Genomic DNA, 18,924 nt, shown 5'->3' with positions numbered 1-18,924 from the left:
TTTCTTTCTTGAGTTTATGATTATAACAACTATTTACTGATAAAAAATGAATATTAATCATGAATATAAGCTTATAAAGTATCTCTCTGGCTCTCCCTTACAAACAAATAAAATAAACTGTGTTATTAAGTTCCACCTTTGAAAATTTGATTTCCGGAAACTTCTGTGAAAAATGATATTTTGAAACGTCTGGACCTTCGATCTCCGGAAACTTACAGATCACTGTTAGCGAAAATTCCGGAAATCCAGATTTTTTCCGGAGCACAATCACCCCTGATCATATAAATACATTAATAATACTTTGTAGTTACATACTTGATGTTATCTCTATGACGTGCATATCCCAAAAACCAAGAACCCACAAGTACATTTGTGGTACATCACCCTAGATTCCGCTGTTTAAAGCTGCGTGCAAGAGCGCTTCAAGCACCTTTCACCATTCTGACCCTATTGACTAGATCTGCTATGTTTGAGGCTTCATAAATGGGAAAATATGTCTTTTCGGACTTAGCGTTTATGAAAATTCTTGATCAGATTGCTTTAAATTACAACATATAAAATTTTCAGTCAATTTAATTGAGAATTAATTTCCATATGATTTGTCCTCTAAGAAAAGATGTTACAAATCTTAACTGTGAGGGTAAATGGAACACAAACAACAATGGGGGGGGGGGNGGGGGGGGGGGTCGAATATCACGAGAGAGTACCTGCTTGGTGATCAATTTTTTGAACAAATCGTCTGTCTTTTGATGAAACTAAACAAGGTGAGCAATTCAAATGGGGATATCAATGGAGGTTTATTACAATGGGGACGTCTAGAGAGGGTCGTTTATGAGATGCCCATTGAATATCGCTGGACATTGTCGTTAGTCGCTGTTAAAGCGTTACTGAAATGCCAGGAATATTTCAAACTCTACGTGATTTACGTCGATGTGTATCAGCTAATGGTCACTTCCTTGTGCATTCGTCGTAAAATTCTCAATAATAAAAATTATTTTGACCTCGATACTCGTTTTGATTGCATTCAAAATTTTTATCGAGTAGTTGTTCTACCGCATATCACCCTTTGTTTTTCGGGAACAAAACCTATGGAAAAAATTGTTTGAAAACCTTACAATTCTGATCAGTAGACTTTTTTTATACTTTTATAGAATCATCATATAATTTTTTTTCTTTTGAAAACAGCCTTATTTAAGTTCTTAGCTGCACTCATCGCTTAAAAACTACACTGGTGTAAAAAATTAAGAAAATTTGCCGACTAGGAAACCAGATTAAAGCGTTCTAGTGTAAAAACTGTATAATTTTTCATAATTTTATGTTTGTACCGCTATTTTCTAGTCTCCTATACATAAAATACACTGGTGCAAGAAATTGAGAGAATTTGCAGACTGTGTCGATTATTTCCAGAACTACTGAATCGATTTTATTGAAATTTGATCTGTACATACAATGATAAAATACAAAACAAATAACCATTCAACAATTGTAATACACGTGGATGATATTGCGTAACACTTGTTGGAGTGGGAAGGTAATAAACAGTGATTACAGAACAAACAAAAAAAATGGGTCAATAGGGGCTAAGCTATACAGGCCTTGCAGTGTGATTTCGTACTTGAAATAAGGCAGTTTATCATTTCCTGTGGCCTGAATTGTCCTGTGGCCATTTCATACCTTCCAACTCTAACGAGTGTTACGCACGATCATGCATGTGTATTACAGTTGTTGAATGATTATTTGTTTTGTACTATACCAATGTATGTACACATCAAATGTCATTAAAATCGGCTCAGTAGTTCTCTGGAAATAATCGACCCAGTCTGCAAATTCTCTCAATTTCTTACACCAGTCTATTTTATGTATAGGAGACTAGAAAATAGCGGTACAAACATAAAATTATGAAAAATTATACAGTTTTCACACTAGAACACTTTATCTGATTTCTTAATGCTTGATTTACTGGATGCGATTCTTGAGTGGATCACTCTTGGCGTCTCCAACTCACAGAAAAGTGTTTGTTTAGTTTGCCAACTGTTGTTTTCTTATTACATGTTTTGAAATTTTGCACTGCAAAAATGGTTTGTTTCATTATATTGTATAGTGAAATTAATTGTTTCATCATGTTTTTTTTCCTCTTTTCATTATACTTTATTTCTAAAGAGTATTTTTTTTCATCAAGTTCTTTAGCAAAAAAGCGTTTATTTTATTTATCGATTTATATTTTTTTGCAAAAAGCTCTAGTTTCATCACGGCTGTATTAGAAAAAGTGTTCGTTTTATGGCGTGTTTCGAAAAACGTTTGTTTCGCCATTTTTATATATATCTTTTAAACTGTGTACATGTATGAGGTATACATATCAGAAAATATAAATTTTTTTTTTCAATTTTAAAATAGAATTTTCTAAGCGATGTTACCCTGCTCTTTACACTTGCAGATTGGACAATTGTTTTCATAAGAGCCGATGACATCGCAGCCTTCGGGACATGAGGGTTGACCACACCCAAATGACACTGCTTCACCTACAGAATAAGTATAGAAAAAAAGAACGAGGAAGTGTGTAATGGAGCATAATGAATTAACTCATAACACAAACAGTTCGAATTTCACTTACACTGGGGCGTTGGTAGGCAGGAACCACTGCTGCAGTTTTTTTCAACCAGCATACATCGCTCATTAAGAGGGCATCGCATTTCCTGAAATGAATATTCATACATTTGTATTTACTTTAAACACTAAAGATATTTTTCTTACAAAATTTACTGAGAAATCCGAATTGAACATTTAGTTTTGTGAATAGAAATTTACTGCATACGTTACTGTTAAAGTGAGAAATCCGTTATTTCATAGAATAGCCAGGTATATCATGAAAGAAGTCAGTTAAAGTGCATAAAATTATTGAATTCTACGATTTAACTAGGTGTTTTTTAGAATAACGATTACTTGATCGTTAAAGTGTGAAATCCGTTATTTCATAGAATAGCCTGGTATATCATATAATACAGATATACAGGCCTTGAAGCGTGGTTTCATACTTGAAATAAGACAGCTTATCATTTCCTCTGGCAATTTCATACCTTCGGACTCCAACGAGTGTTGCGCACGATCATGAGTGTGTGTATTACAATTGTTGAATGGTTATTTGTTTTGTATTGTATCAATTTTTGCTTTGTATTGTATCAATGAATGTACATATCTAGTTTCATTAAAATCAGCTCAGTAGTTCTAAAGATAATCGACCGAGTCTGCGAATTCTCTTATTTTCTTTCACCAGTGTATTATATGCTTTAATCGACTGGTCTAGATATTTCTTGAAATACCTAATTATTCTATGAAATAACTAAATTATACACTTTAACGGTAATACATACATAACCAGAATTAAAAGATTAAAAGGATGCAAATCACTTAAAAATAGAATAAAAGAAAAATGTGTTGTTGAAAAGGCATGAATAAAATTAAGTTATTTATGTACATTTAGCCTTATCTTTTAAGAGCAACGATGATGCAATATCTATAAGGGGTTGAGGCTATAAATTGATAAACCATATTTCTTCTAATTGCGAGTTTTTAACATTAAACTGTTATACAGTATTCTTTCCAAATATGTGGGCCACTTTAAGAAGATTTTACTTTTAATGTGCCATGGCTTCAAGTCATTTTAATTTCTGAAATAAAATTCCAAAAAACATTTTTAAGCATTCAAATTAATTTACTTTGTTCTCAGTAAATGTATATACATAGGAATTTGTATATTAAAACTAATGCCTGTGTAATACATTTTTAATGTTTCAAATACAAATGAATTGCTGTGCCCCAATCTTCTTTTATTTAGCTTCAATTAAATCAACTGATAATTAACATAATTTTAATTTTCTAGCTGTGGAAATTGTGTTATATATATATAAGAGAAACTTATTTTATTTTCAGTTTAAAAGTCAAACATTCAACCCACCATTCCCCCCCCCACTGTGTTAACATAATATTCTGTTACCATTACCATATTTGATGAGTTGACAAAAATGGTTCCTACGACTCTCTGAATGGTTTGTTTTTATTTAAGGTAGCCATTTTAAAACATTACATTTGCTGTATTCTAAGAAAATAAAGCTTTGGCAATGTTTACTTACTTTCCCCTCTATTTGTATCATAATTGTTTTAAGTTGGCTTTTTATTTGACATTTTTTATAATAAGATCAAATTACTCTTCAGTTTTTATTTTATGAACTATTGTTTGTTTGTTTTCAATAGAACCTGTCCAAATAAATTGACTTATAGTTTCTCTTTCCCCTACGTTTCTTTCTCTAATATGTTACTGTGTTAGTGGTAGCTTTATTTATTGACATTCATTTACTGACTTTTAATTTAGTATTTCATTAAGTTAACTAAAAAAATATAAATATGTGTCAATATTTGATGACAATATTTGACGTTTAATATTTATCTCTACTAATAGCCTCACTACTTTCTCTTACTATTAAGCTTTATGAATACAGTTTTGCTGATTATAATTTCAATTATTTACAGTATAAGTTTGACTGGAGTGTATACTGTTTCAGATAACTGCTTTTTTTTAATTGAACATTGAATTGATAATCGGGAGGGGGGGACATAAGTTAATGTTTTACTTTATGTTCGAAATAAAAAAGTGCATCGTTGTTTCTTCAAGTTTCATGGATAAGAAGCAGTTCAAAGGAAGCTGAAATTTTCATAAGTAATAATTCGAATATTTTTTTAAGAAATTTTTTTCGATATTTTGAAGCGTTTTTAAATGACGTTTTAAATGAACGTTTTGATGCATTCTCCATTTTGAGGGGTTGATTGCAATTCTGGTGTTTCTAAAATTTGGCTTGTTGATTTGTTGCCCAGTTGCAATTGCTTAAAATTACATGGTTTTTAACATAAATAACATTCTTTAACATTGAACACAATATAGCATAGTTTAGTTTACAAGATCACGTTTTTATCAACCTTGAACGAAAAATGAGGCAAAAATGTAGCAAGTTTTTAAAAATTACATAACATTAGCAGTACATTACATTACAAATTACATAACATTACATAATGTAATACTTTCAGGTTTGTAAGCATAAAAAATGGAAGAAGTGGGTAATAGTGTAGGAGAAAATTATGGTAGTAAAAAGTTCAAATTATCTATGAAAAGATGCAATTTTTCGGCACATTTTGCCCATTTATTAAATTAGGACAATTTTGCTGTTATAATTATGGTTATAAAAAGCGTAATTCAACTCTAGAAGAATATTATTTGTTAGTCAGTAAATATTTTAGGCCAAAAAAATTGCAAAATTTTGGCTTTCACTGTATAATTTTAAAAAAAAGTATTTTATAAACTGTTTGAGTGTAAGATAATGTATCTATATTTGCTTTCCTTTAAAAACCTTTATAAGCTAAGTTAAAAATAAGCTTTTATCATCTCATTTATGTACCTTGCATTTTTGAATCAGCTGTTGCATAGAATCAGCTTCTTGAGATTCTTCTGTATGACTGTTATCAAAACCTGTAGGAACAAAAAATATATTTGAAAATTCATTGAAGAACATTAACAAAATCAGCTTACAAAAATGAACAAATAACTTACAAAGATTCAGAAAAGAAATTCACTATGGAGAAATTTAAAAAAAAAATTAATACCTTAATGAAATCTGACAATATGCTGGTTTGAAAAAAATTTCTTAAAAGTAGATACTATGACCAGATACTATGATTAAGTAGATACTATGATAAAAGTAGATACTATGATTAAGAAAAGACTATTGCGGTATAGGATTTAAGTAAACATCCACGACTGCATATAGTTCCGTTTTATTTGGTTATCAAACTATATAAATATGTTTTCATAACAATTTAAGAGCTTTGAAATTTTAAACAAGTCAAACAGACATTCGTGCTATCTTTTATTATGAATATCACAAAATTATAAAACTGGTTTAGGCATAAATGCATAACTGACAATCAACAACCTTCAAGCGGTGTTTCTTAAAGTAATTTTTTTTCTAACTTGCACTGTAGATAGCCCTTGAGATTTACATCGATGCATTTACTAATTAAATAGCCTTCGTCGCACACAAAAATTTGTTTTGTAGTTAGTCTTTTTCTATACTAAGACTTTAAAGGTATTTCTAATTCAGTCACTATTGTTATTTTCTTTAAGTTTAGGTTGAAAAGTTTTGCTTGTTTATCATATGGTGCTGCTTCTGTTACACGTGTAGCAGAAATAGCAGAGCATGCAAATTTTTAAATAAATCTGAGTTATCGAATTTGGATGTTTCAGATGTCTGAAAATGCGGTCAGTTTAAATCATCGTTAGTTTCACACATATTATTTTTCTGACTTGTATTATAGTTCATTAATTTAAATAATATAATTATGCGTGAATAATATCATAACTCTAAAAGTGATAACTAATTATATGAAGGATACAAGAACTATATGAATGATACTATACTTATATGAAGGATACAAGAACTATATGAATGATACTATAGTTATATGAAGGATACACTTACTATATGAATGATACAATAGTTATATGAAGGATACACTTACTATATGAAAGATACTATAGTAATATGAATATCTCTAAAATTATTGGAATGACACTATATAAATAATTATACAATAAGAATTGACATTTTGAAGATATTTTTTCTTCATTTGAAACTTCATGGCTTATTTTCCAGGCTTATGACTTATTACCAGAACTCCCTTTTTACTAAATTCTAAATTTTAAAATACCAGTACAGACGAATTCACCATGAAAAGATTTCCCCGTTGTACAGCGTCTTTTTGAACAATGAAGATTGCATCGATTTGAAGATTAAAGGACTTCGGGTGTAACAATTTGAAGTTTGCCATTTTTTAAAAAAAATTGCCAAGATGAAATTTATTTGTCAATTTTAAGATAGACTAATAATGATGCCTACTAAATGAGAAGTTGATTTTAAAATAAATAAGATGGTCTTACGGAATATATCATTGATTCTGCAAATACATCCTGAGCATTCATTCGCGGGATTTTCTGGTCGACAGACCGGAGGACAGGGAACGCACCTAGACTTGCAACGACACACCGAACAGCCGTCCGCCTTTTTAACCAGCCAGCAGTTGGTCCCCTGACAGATGGGATCCGGACAAACCCCTGCGAACAATTTTAATACACTATCTCAGTCAATTAAAATTACAACAAAATAGTATTAAATGCGAGGAGATAGTGGTATTTAGTATAAGCCGCAAGAGAAAATCCTACACTGTTTCATTCTAAAATTAAGGTATCATAACTGGCAGCTGTTTGTCCACCCGAGTAACCGTAAAGTTTACGGTAAAGTACATTTTTTCCTTTATGGTTTTGAAACCATTTACAAAAAGTATGACTATAACACCATGAATACAAAACTGAACGGTTTTTTAAACATTTACAACTAGCATTTTTCAAAAACGTAAAAAAAAATTATTTTTTAACTAGACATAGGAGTTCGGCTTTTCGTAAGGTAATGGGCATTGGAGAGTTCCGGCCACTGGAAATTCTTCATGTGTTGAAAGGAATGGAGGAAATAGTGTGGGGTCAACACTAGTTCTGCCGGTCATGAGATGGACAGATAAACTCGCTCGCTTATGATATGCACGCAGTTGCAAAGGACTAAATAGCTTCCGTAGGTGGTTCCAGTGGGTGCGATAAAATTATGTTTGTTTAATCGTATTGGGTGAAAGCAATTAATAAACAGTTTTTCTCAAACTTAACAGTTTCATTACCATTTTATTTGACTGCTTTGATTAAATATGGTAAAATAACCATTCAATAAATTGTTATTTAACCATTTTTTCCGCGAAATTTTAAACAGTGTGTAACGTACCGGAAAAATTTTCCTACACATTTATTCATCGAATAATGACTCTATACATTATCCTAATAAATTAAATTTATTTTAAAATAAAATTAAAATTAAAAAAACTGACTTGCTCAGTTTGTTATTTTCTTGGATAAGATAATGATAAATTGAAAAAAATGCCATAATTAAAATTGTTTACAGTTTTTTAATACGGGTCGGTGTTCTGTTAGTAATAGTTATGATTGACTTTCCATCTCGATAAAAACTCCCCTTTTAAGGCCTTTCGTGGAAATGAGAAAAGAAAATTGTCATATAAAAACCTTTTAATTTTTAGCATATTTTCGGGAGAAGAAAAGAAAAATTTCGCGACAACGATGATTTAACGCTCATGTAACGTATAACGCTCATGTAACGATACTGCTCATGTTACGATAATGTATAACATGAATCGCTTAAAAAGTCATGGTAGTCACGAATATTTTATTCCTCCCGAATATATAGAAATAAGATGGATTTTCTACCATTTTTTTTTGATAAACTGATACGTTAATTTTAATGAGAACATCAGAAATACCATAGAAATTATATTTTTGGAGTCAGGAAAAAGGCACAGAAAAAAAAGGATTGATATTGTTTAATGCTGACTGGTCGTTGGCAAAAGGACGGCCACTGTTATATGTAAATGGAATGGTCACTTAACGGATCCAAATTTTTTTAAAAAAATAAACCATGAATTGGGGGGGGGAATATTTCGCTTTTATGAAATATTTAAATTAGATGGTATTTTTAACAGACATAACAAAAAAAACTCGGATCATTCAGATAGTTATCGAAAAGTTTATAAATTACTCTTTGGTATACCTGTAGCCTAGGTATCATTCAATCACGATAAGTTGCGGGAAAATTTAACGTGAGAAAAAATAAGTGTACTTTTTTGGGCTAGTATTTCAAACTGGTATCATTTCGATTCATTACAACAGAAAGCTCTTTTGGCAAGTTATAGATTCATTTCTTTTCTACCATATCCATATTGGAGTTGTCCATAATGGGTTTTTTTCTGATTCTTTTCACTGGAATTTACTCTACCGGTTCACTTTGAGCTCACTTTGTCCCCACCATGTTATGCATGCGGTTAATCGCAGTTAGGTTCTTAAACAAACGTTATTTGCGTTTTCTGGTTTCTTTAAATCCAGAGAAAACAATTTCAATCACTTAATATATTTTGCTACTCACCGGCACTTTTTTCTTCGCAAGTATAATCTGGACAACAGGAATGAGGTTTGTAGACTGCTTTACAGTTCTTGTAATCGTTGTTGGGCGGAGGCGGACATGAACTGTGGATGCAGGTGAAGTCTGGTGGCGTCTTGCAGGTGCACGTGACGCAATTCGTTGGATGCTTGATGTCAAGAACGTGTCCAATCGGGTAGTAGCGGTTCTCGAAGTAGCACATCTCATCTAAAGAACAAAACATAATTGGAACGCTTCATATTTAGTTGGTGTTCATTCTTTTCTTAGGAGCAATTTTTATCTCAGCTCCACTAGGACACAAAATTAAACGAGACAGGATGGGGCCTAGGTTAAGGATGTTCAGAGCAGAGAAGTTGCAAACTGGCGAGGAATTTCATAGTTTCAAGGGGGAATAGTGTCACTTGCTTCCCAAAGTCAAAAATTTTGATGGTTTTCCATTGATTGACCAACATAGTCTTGATGGTAACAGTCAAAAATTCTATCATGAACCATTACATTTTTTGATGGTAAGCAACATAGAATTTGGGCTGATTTAGGATGGTCTAACATAAGAAAAGCAACTTTTTTGATGCTTTGATCATGTTGAAGCATCAGAAATTTTCATAATAGTTTCTTAGTGATCAACGAGCGTTGGAACGATCATGAACAACCATCACCCCAATCTAGGAATTCTGACTAATTTATGACTGTTCGACATCATTTGATGGTCACCATCATTCAATATTTTCCATTATGCGTTCATGTTTTTGATATGCCAACAATCTTCCATCATTCCATGATGAAAATTGCTACTTAAATACTATGATGGTTAACCATCAACAGAAGTTTAATTCTCATGGACCAACAATCCATGATTATCTGTGATGGTCCACGAAAGTTCCAAATATACGTTTCCATGATGGTTTAATGGATATTCTGATTGGCTCTCTGATTAATTCTGATTGGTTCATCAAAACAATTTGGTTTTATTTACAATTTGGTTTTATGTTTACAATTTGGTTTTATGTTTACAATTTGGTTTTATGTTGAACCATCATAAATCCGCCCGAATTCCTACATTAGGATGATAGTGGTACATGATCGTTCCAACATCTGATTTCTAAGAAACTATGATGGAAATTTCTGTTGGTTCAACATAAACAAACCATCAAAACTAGTTGCTATTTTTATGTTGCACTATCATAAATCAGTGATGGTAATTCATGTTGGTTACCATCAAAAATATATTAGTTTATGATGGAATTTTTGATGGGGACCATCAAGATTATGTTGGTCCATCAATGGAAAACCATAAAAAATTTCAATTTGGGAAGGTTTTTCAAGTCCAATACCTTGCAAATGGCCTGCGTTGGACATTACATACATTCAAAAATTAGCGAGGAGAAAACAATCACTGGCATCTCTCTTGGAACTTAAAGTGAGTAAATTGCTATCATTTTGATATTTTTTTTTCTCTATCAGTTCATGCATTAATTAATTTTGTTTAAATAATTGGTTCGTAAACTTTAAAAAAATATAAATTTTCTATGTTAAGTTGATTTCAATTTAAAACAAGATCAGAAAAAAATCTGAATAAACATATTATAGCTGCGTCTTAAATTATGGAAATGGAGTAAATGAGTTTTTGGCAACAAGGAAAGTAGGAAATGGGTCGGTTGGGAACTACTAGTCTAGAGTTAGACACATTTCACCGCCCTAAAAATAATATATTTCGACAATCATTTGGTCAAGGTTTTAAATAAAATATTGAATCTGTGAAAACCTGAGATTTAATTGATTACAAAAGGGATTAAAATTATGAAATGAAATTTTAAATGTTTTAAAAGACCTCCTCCAGCGATATTCAGTCCTTCATCACATCTTGATGAGTTTGATAAAATGGTTCGATTTTTCCCCCAAGGGTTGCTAAGCAACGGACTTGTCTCAGAATAAATTTCCCCTCTACGAACTGAAACTTCCCTCGTTCAAGCAGAAATGGATGTTTGTTTAGAAGCGCAATTAAATACATAATGGAGCATGTAAGCCAACTACGCAATACTAGAAGTCAATAACGTTATGGGTTCGTATCAGCAATTAAATACAAAATCACGCATATAAGCAAATAAAATTGTAATTTGTTTATTGTCGCAATTGAATAAACGATTAAGCATCTAAGCACATTGCGTAAGTTTAAAAGTCCATAATGTAATTAATATATGTTTACAGCATCAACATATTCGCGTATGTAAGTCTGCAAGTCAATAGGGTAAAGGATATTTTTATATCAACAATGAAATGTATACAATGGATCACATAATGAAATAAACTAAGTTTATAAGGAGATCAAACAAAATCAAGAATGTCAGTTTACCTTCATCATCATCCAATTTGAAACTGGGAACTTTCATGGATTTAAAATCTTCATCTCCTACGCAAAAAAAAAAAAAAAAAATAAATTATTAATTAACTATGGGTATGATGATAATAACTATTCAACTTTTGAGGTTAACGGTGTGAAAACGAGTTAAAAATATAATGAACTTTTTCTATTCAAAATATTTTTTTAAAAAATATATAAACACTATTATAACTTCCCATTCATATTTTTTTTTTATAACCGGCATTGAACCTCCGACCCAATTTTGGGTTTACAATTACTAATGTTTAACTCCGTAGCCTTGTCACTCAACCGAAAACAAGGTAACTCTTCAATCAAGCTTTGGGAGAAATTTGTCAAAATGTAGGACTTTTTTTATGGAACTAACCCGCATTTGCCTTGCATGGAGAGGAAAAACACGAAAAAACCCCTATGGTTAGTCTGACAGCAAGGGGACTCTAACCCATGATCCATCTACCACTGAGGATATTTTACGTCAGCACGTTTTACGTAAATTGTGGTCGGTGCGAACCGGATACGGAATTCGTATCGTCCAGACATCGCCGGGATTCAAACCCGGTTCACCTCATTGGAGAGCTAACGCTCTATCCCTTGAGCAACTACAGCTCGTTTCATGCAGACTATAAAAAATATTTTTTGTTAAATGGCTGTTACTGTAAACTTTACAAATTTTATAGAAATTGGTTTAGTGAACAACAGCGAGCTTTATAAAATCTTAAATAATCTTTTCTATTCTCGGGCAAAGAATAATGAATATCTTAAAATTTTTTTGATAATTAATTTCCAACTGATACAGCATGTCTTTGGCTATTTTTATTATTATTATTATTTTTTTGTTGATAAAAGCAACTGGCAAGTGGTTAAGTTACAATCTGCTACTTTGGATTGAATTTCGATTTTCTTACGTTGTCATAAAATCATTTAATACGAACGCGTGTTTCCTTGCATTTTGGATTTCGAAAAATATGTGTTTAATTTTTAACACAATTGATAATGATGCATTAATAGCATTATTTTATATAAAATTTAATTTTCAGTTACAGAATATTATATTTTTAATTAACAATTTACATCCTCAAATTTGTCAAGTGATGACAACTAAAAGCTATAACTAAATTATTAAAAAAGGCAACTTAAAATAATGAATTGCAGCTTAGAAATAAATTATTAGTCGCAATAATTTACTTTTGCATTGTCATTCAAGGTCATTAACATTGTCATAGAAAATGTATGCATGATTTTTGCGATTTTTTTAAAGGTTAATTATTGCTAACTTATATACATTTATTTTGATTCAAAACTTAAATTTACAAATTTTTCATTCTTTTTAATTATTAATATAAATATAACTATAAATAATAATCAATATAACTATAAATAATAATTTGTAACTGCAATAAATAACTATATATAAACTAAATAATTTCAAGAAGCATAATATCGGAACAACAATAAAGTTTGGAAATATTGTCGGGATTTCATTATTTTGACTGATTTAGTAGAATTTAGTAAAATCGTTTCGTTTCTCAAAGAAATTACAAACAAATCTAGTAATTTTGATTGACACAATTCATTGCAAATTTTGATACTGCATTCAGACTTTCTCTACTTAAGAGAAAATTTTATACAATATTTACAAAAATGCTTCCAAAAACTGACTTTTGATTGTTCCAAATTAAAAAAAAATCTATAGATATCTATTTTATTTTTTTCTATTAATCAACTTTATTTTTTATAAGTTTTGTTGTTGTTTTTTCAATATGTTTGTCGTGTCACTGTTTTCAGTCATTAATTTTAATTCATTTGCTTTCAGTTCTAAGCGAAAAGAGAAGTAATTTCAGATTTGTGGAGAAAATGTCAATAAAAATTTTCGAACCCATATTAACGGCTGCTTATAAATATTAATTTTTTCATAACGATAAGCCCTCATAAATTGGGAAAATTTAACGAAGCGAATTTGAATTAAATTGGTTAAGAAAATAAACACATAATTACAAACGAGTATAGTAATAGTTTATGAGTAATAGTTAGTAATAGTTTAACATTTAAATTGAGTGTAATTCCGTCTACCACTACAAAAATGCAATTCTAATTCACTATATGACATGTCAACTTGATTCTATGTTGGGGGTACCTTTTCATAGATGAAGGTCGACATTGTCGATAACTACTATCACCACATTGGTGACGACTTTCGGACTTGATGTGAGCATGCCTACCTCGTCAGAAAGGCCTACTTCGATGGATGGTCCCCATTGAGCAGTTGACTCGCTACTTGTAACTGCTACATTATCCACCACCTCGCGCTTTTGCTACTCCGTCTCGATCACACACAACGTTGGCCTGTATACTGCTTATGGTAGCACAGGAATGACCACGACAGTTAACTTAACACAGATATCGCAATTAGCATTTAAAGGATCTTAATACAGCTCTCCCGGCTTATCACTAAACAGCAACAAATCAACTAGTGGTATCCGTTCATCGCATTCTATCACAGATATAACTCTGGTGGGGGAGTGCTATAGTGTGTCTACTACAACAAAAATACAATTCCAATTCCCTAGTATATAAGACATGTTAACTCGATTGTATGACAGGGCACCTTTTCATAGATGTTGACATTGTCGATAACTATTACCACCACAACGAGTAACAGATTTTTTTGATACAAAAAAATTAGTAAAGTCTACAAAGTATTTTTGTTCAGTGCCTGTAATTATACTGATTCTGATTTAATAATTGATAAGATACTGATTCTGACTTAGGTTATCTCAAATTTGCAAACTACTTTTCTCCATCAGTGTTGCGATTATCATATCACTTCATTTTAGACTTTTGTGCGTTCTTTCTTGAATATTTTGATCTGATTATTTGATCTTAATTTATACAGGAAGACATTTTTTTAATTAGTTTCAAATTTATGATTCTGTTACGCTTAATTTACAAATTAAATTTTTGGATTTTTAAAACGATCTGCGCAGATTTTTCAGAAGACTGGTACAGAAAAAAAAATTTTAAAATATTGTTTGAAAGGCTATGGAAATTACATGTTTTGCATTTTATCTGTGCTGGTTCTTTAAAACAAGAACCAGTAGACGAAAACAATTTTCCCTCTTGGAATCAGCACAAAAAAAAAGAAGAATTAAAGAACAAAGGAACTAATTTAAGTCTTAATAGTGTTTGTCGGAGCTTTTTCTCCAAGAAAAACTTAAAAAAGCCTCATTTCAAATACTAGTGGCAAAGCTGTAATTTTAAAGTAGATACACCATTTTGGCGTCAAAAATTACGGGTTTTTTTAATGGATAGAATGCTTTAAAAATTGTTAAGCTTTCTTTTAAAAACCTTCAATTTGTCGAAATTTTTTGACCTATTTGACAAACATCACATTTAATGAGTAATTTTCAATTTTTGCAATTTCTTTGAGCACAGCTAATGCAGATTTGGGATAATTTTTTAATTATTGAAAAATTAGATCATTTACGTAAAACTGTGGTTTACTTCTTAATGGCAGTTGGAGCCATTTTCAGAATAAAATTGACCTAATAGTTCCGAGTAACTGTTATAAACTCTCAATTGTTATGAAAAACAGGTCCATATCAAGAGCTTTCAAAAAATATAATTAATATGCATAGTAAACTAATACATTTTTAACTAAATCCAGTTAAATCTGGCGAATGAATGATATTTACCGTCTGAGCAGTGATAGTCTATGGGACAGCAGGTCTTTTCGTGGTAGATAGGTATGCATCCTTGCTTCAATTTCCTCGAGTCTCTCTCCAGCATGCAGTCGTGCTGCCGACAACTGCTGTTTCCACCCACACCTTTCCATTTATCGTCACAAAGACAGATGAGGCAGGGATCTTCTTCGGGAAAGATTTGCTCACCATCGTAATACATCTTACCTCGATACTCACACGAAGGGACTGCAAACAATTGAAGTTTTTCTTTTATTCATAAAAAAATATTTTCGAACATTCTTAAAAATAATAGAAGTTTTTTTTGACACGAGGAGCAAATTTTTGACATTGCATTATAAACTAGAGGAGCTGCGATGGCTCAGTAGTTAAGGACACTGAGCTACCATTGCGAAGGACTAGGATTCGATCCTCAGTAGCTCCCCCAGAATTGGATCAACTTGTCTGGGAAGTAAATGTGGCTTATATGTAATGCTGACTACATTACCACAATCATGCCGTTAGTCAAAAAGTTGTAACTCTTAACCTCTATGCCTCTCCTGGCGGCAGTGGTAACATTTAATGTTACATTATTTGAATTAGGTGTTTTTGTAAAATACGTTTCTAGTGGAAATGTCTTAATCCCACCATATGTAAAGTTGCGCAATTATTCTATCGCTTAAAGTAAAAAGAATCACGTTTTTAATCGAATCATTAACATTTTTATTATCTATATTTCATAGATTTCTTGCGTTGCACAGGAAAGAATACAGCCGTTACAGCTTTAATCTACTAATAGCTTCAACACATTTATAAGTGAAATTCATTATTGAAGTATTCTTCTCCAGTTCAGTAGCAATAAAGAAAAAATAATACTTTTTATTCAGATAAAATAAGAATAAATTCGATTCAGGTGCTTAAACAGAAAAGAGGGTGGCTAAACCCCATCTCGCGGTATCTTTTGACGCCTGGCTTGGATTGTCTTCTTAACAAAACTTAACTTTGCAACGAATCATCGACCCTGATAGAATCTTTGATATAAGCTTCTGAAATGGAAAATCTTCAAATCTTAAAAATAATGAATGAATAGGAAAAGCAGTGAATGCACAAATCAACGGATCAAAAAAAGAGATACTCAATAAATTAATAAATCAGTGAGTGAACGAATGTATATTTGTTACCGCTAAAGTGTAGAAATCAGATATTTAACATATTATGTGCAGATTAACTAAGGTAATCCGTTAAAGTATCATTTTCTTTCTTCATTTCTCAAATTACCTTGGTAATGTGCAAACTACCTAGATATTCTGCACATTACCCACTAGACATTCATTCAAATGAAAATAAGATCATTTGCTGCAACAGCAATAACGCTCCCCAGCACACTCAAGAGGACACCATACCGCGGAAGAAAATTTTCTTCGCAAATTCTCTTTCTCCTTTATTAGTAATTCAAAATTGAAAAGAAAGAAAAAGTAAGTTTAGGCAAACCTAGAGTTAGTCATAAAGTTTCCAATTGCGGAAAAAAATACTTCGAAATATTAAAATGCAAACAAATTATCAGAAGAGAACTTCTCGGTTGTGTAATCTTAAGTTATCACCTCATAATTTATTTTCATTTGTATAATTTTTCTTTTCAGTATTTGAAACTTCATGGCTGTTTGTCTGAACTCACTTTTTCTAACACTTTAAATTAGTAATGAAGGAGAAAGAGAATTTGCGGAGAAAATTTTCTTACGCAGTATGGCGTCCTAGTTAAAAAAAGTTATTTATTTATTTTTATCTATCTAAAAAAATCAAGTCGCTACAATCAATCATCAAACACTTTATAAACTATAACACAACAAATGAAGCGTTTCAAATTATTAATACCAGTAAGAAAGTGAATATATAGTCATTTATTTATCTTTCGGTCTTTAAAAAATAATTCGGTCATTATTTATTGAGAAAATAGATCATAGCGCATCGCGATTTATGATATTAAAAAATTAATNAATTTGTCAACAATTCCCCTCCTTTGCCGCATGAGTGATTTTGAATACTCAACTGCGAGAAAACGTTGACCCCTCCTCAACCCCTCACAGGAAGATAGTTTTGGACGAGTTCAATCATAGAAACTGCTTTCAGAAAACTCCCGTAATGAAGGGACACAAATTCTAGGACTCTATCGGAATCAGAGGGTTAAGCTAGGATTTTAAAATATAGCTATTTTAAAAAATAAAATTAAAAAAAATTTATAGCTTGTATATAGCGTTTAAAAACAGGGGCTGTGGAGCTGTTACTCACTTTTAAAGAGGAGCATATTTATTTCACAAAACTATCAAAATATATAAAAAAGATGTATGTTAAATATTACAAGCCTCATTTTTTAGTTGTTTTAAATGCTTTTGAAGAAATTTAATAATTATCAACCTTAACCATTATTAATTCTTTATAAAGATTCAAATATCAAGTCTTGATGAAGATTTAATCCAATTCAAAAATTCCATTATATAGCATTTTATTTCTAGCTTATCAGTTCGCCACATGTACTGTAAATACTTTTTAGGTTTTGCTTTTTTTTAAAAATATATTCAGAAATATGCATTACATGCTGCTATAAAGAAGCATTCCAATTATGAACTACGATTTTTTCGAGATTCAGTTTATTGTTTCGTTCGTTTTTACATTCCTTTTCTTACATTCATCTTCCTTCTTTATAAGTTGCATTGATCAAACTATTAACTGCTAACACGCGCCATAAGAGAAAATACTTAATAGCAAGAAAGTTTGATGCTTATATGTTACAACGTCTGAATCGAATCTGAAATAATTAACACTGCGCAAAGCGCTATGTGTGAGAAATATTATCAGTATCAATATTAATAACATAATTTGTGTGGCTCTCACATAGTTATATCTACGACCAACATTTTTTATTCAAAATGTTAGTTCACACGTTAATCAAGTAGACACCCTTAATGAGTAAATTCAGTTCAAATTGCAGTAAATAAATTAATATGAGTTGTAATCTCTAACAGCAAGTAAAACTATAATGAAGTTTTAGTTGAAGTAGGAATGGCAAACGAAATGGCAATTACAAATATGCAGTAGTAATAACACTCATCTTGTACACTCTGTGCCTCAGTTTAATCATAACTCTATCAACCCCGATTAATTAAAGCTGACATGCCACGAGGGAAGTTTAATTCCTCCTATCTCCCCTGATTTATTCATAAATGATTTCACAAATAATCCTCTAATCCGTTTCTCCTGGATATGGATTTAAAATATTAGATTTACCGATTTTCCCGGAATCTCGTAAATTTTGCAATAGTAAGAGAGTGCTTTAGTCCATTTATAGCAATGCGTTCTGAGTTAATTAAAGTAATCCAAAATTGTGTGTTTTTTTTTTATAATGCAGAATGAAAATTGTCGATATTATTAAATAATAGATGAGGTTACAAAGGAATAGCTTAGTGAAGGAAGGTTTCAAATGATATTTGTTTTTAAAAAAAATGCAATTTCTTGGGAAAAGATTAAATTTTTTCATATTTCAGAGTGAAAAGTGTCTACATTATATTGAGTAATAAATGAAGTCATAATAAATAGCTTAATGGTTTTAAGTGAGAAAAAATTGAGATTTTAGTTTTTTTAAAATATTCACAAAATTGCTTTGCTAAGTCTTAAAATTTCGGAGGTATTAATGAATGAAGGCACTTTGTAGCAGATATGGGAAAAAGATCGCTAGTGCATTTGGCTACAAACAATTGACAAAATTGGCGACAACACTTCAAAA

At 31.1% G+C, this 18,924-nt stretch overlaps 1 protein-coding gene across 1 annotated transcript in view; it reads right to left on the bottom strand.

The window, feature by feature from the left end:
- Positions 1–18,924, bottom strand: part of LOC107438039 (uncharacterized) — a 171,776-nt gene that overhangs the window by 76,696 nt on the left and 76,156 nt on the right. The window contains exons 7-13 of the mRNA XM_071181888.1: positions 15,162–15,395; positions 11,443–11,499; positions 9,078–9,299; positions 6,983–7,156; positions 5,445–5,515; positions 2,612–2,693; positions 2,415–2,519 (exon numbers count right to left, since the gene is read on the bottom strand). Coding sequence (XP_071037989.1) covers positions 2,415–2,519; positions 2,612–2,693; positions 5,445–5,515; positions 6,983–7,156; positions 9,078–9,299; positions 11,443–11,499; positions 15,162–15,395 — 945 coding nt within the window. The remainder of the gene's footprint in view (positions 1–2,414; positions 2,520–2,611; positions 2,694–5,444; positions 5,516–6,982; positions 7,157–9,077; positions 9,300–11,442; positions 11,500–15,161; positions 15,396–18,924) is intronic.

The sequence above is a fragment of the Parasteatoda tepidariorum genome, chromosome 6 (genome assembly GCF_043381705.1).
Source record: "Parasteatoda tepidariorum isolate YZ-2023 chromosome 6, CAS_Ptep_4.0, whole genome shotgun sequence".
Classification (NCBI taxonomy): Eukaryota; Metazoa; Arthropoda; class Arachnida; order Araneae; family Theridiidae; genus Parasteatoda; species Parasteatoda tepidariorum.
The sequence above is the reverse complement of the archived record's forward strand: the minus strand, read 5'-3'. Positions and strand labels throughout refer to the sequence as shown.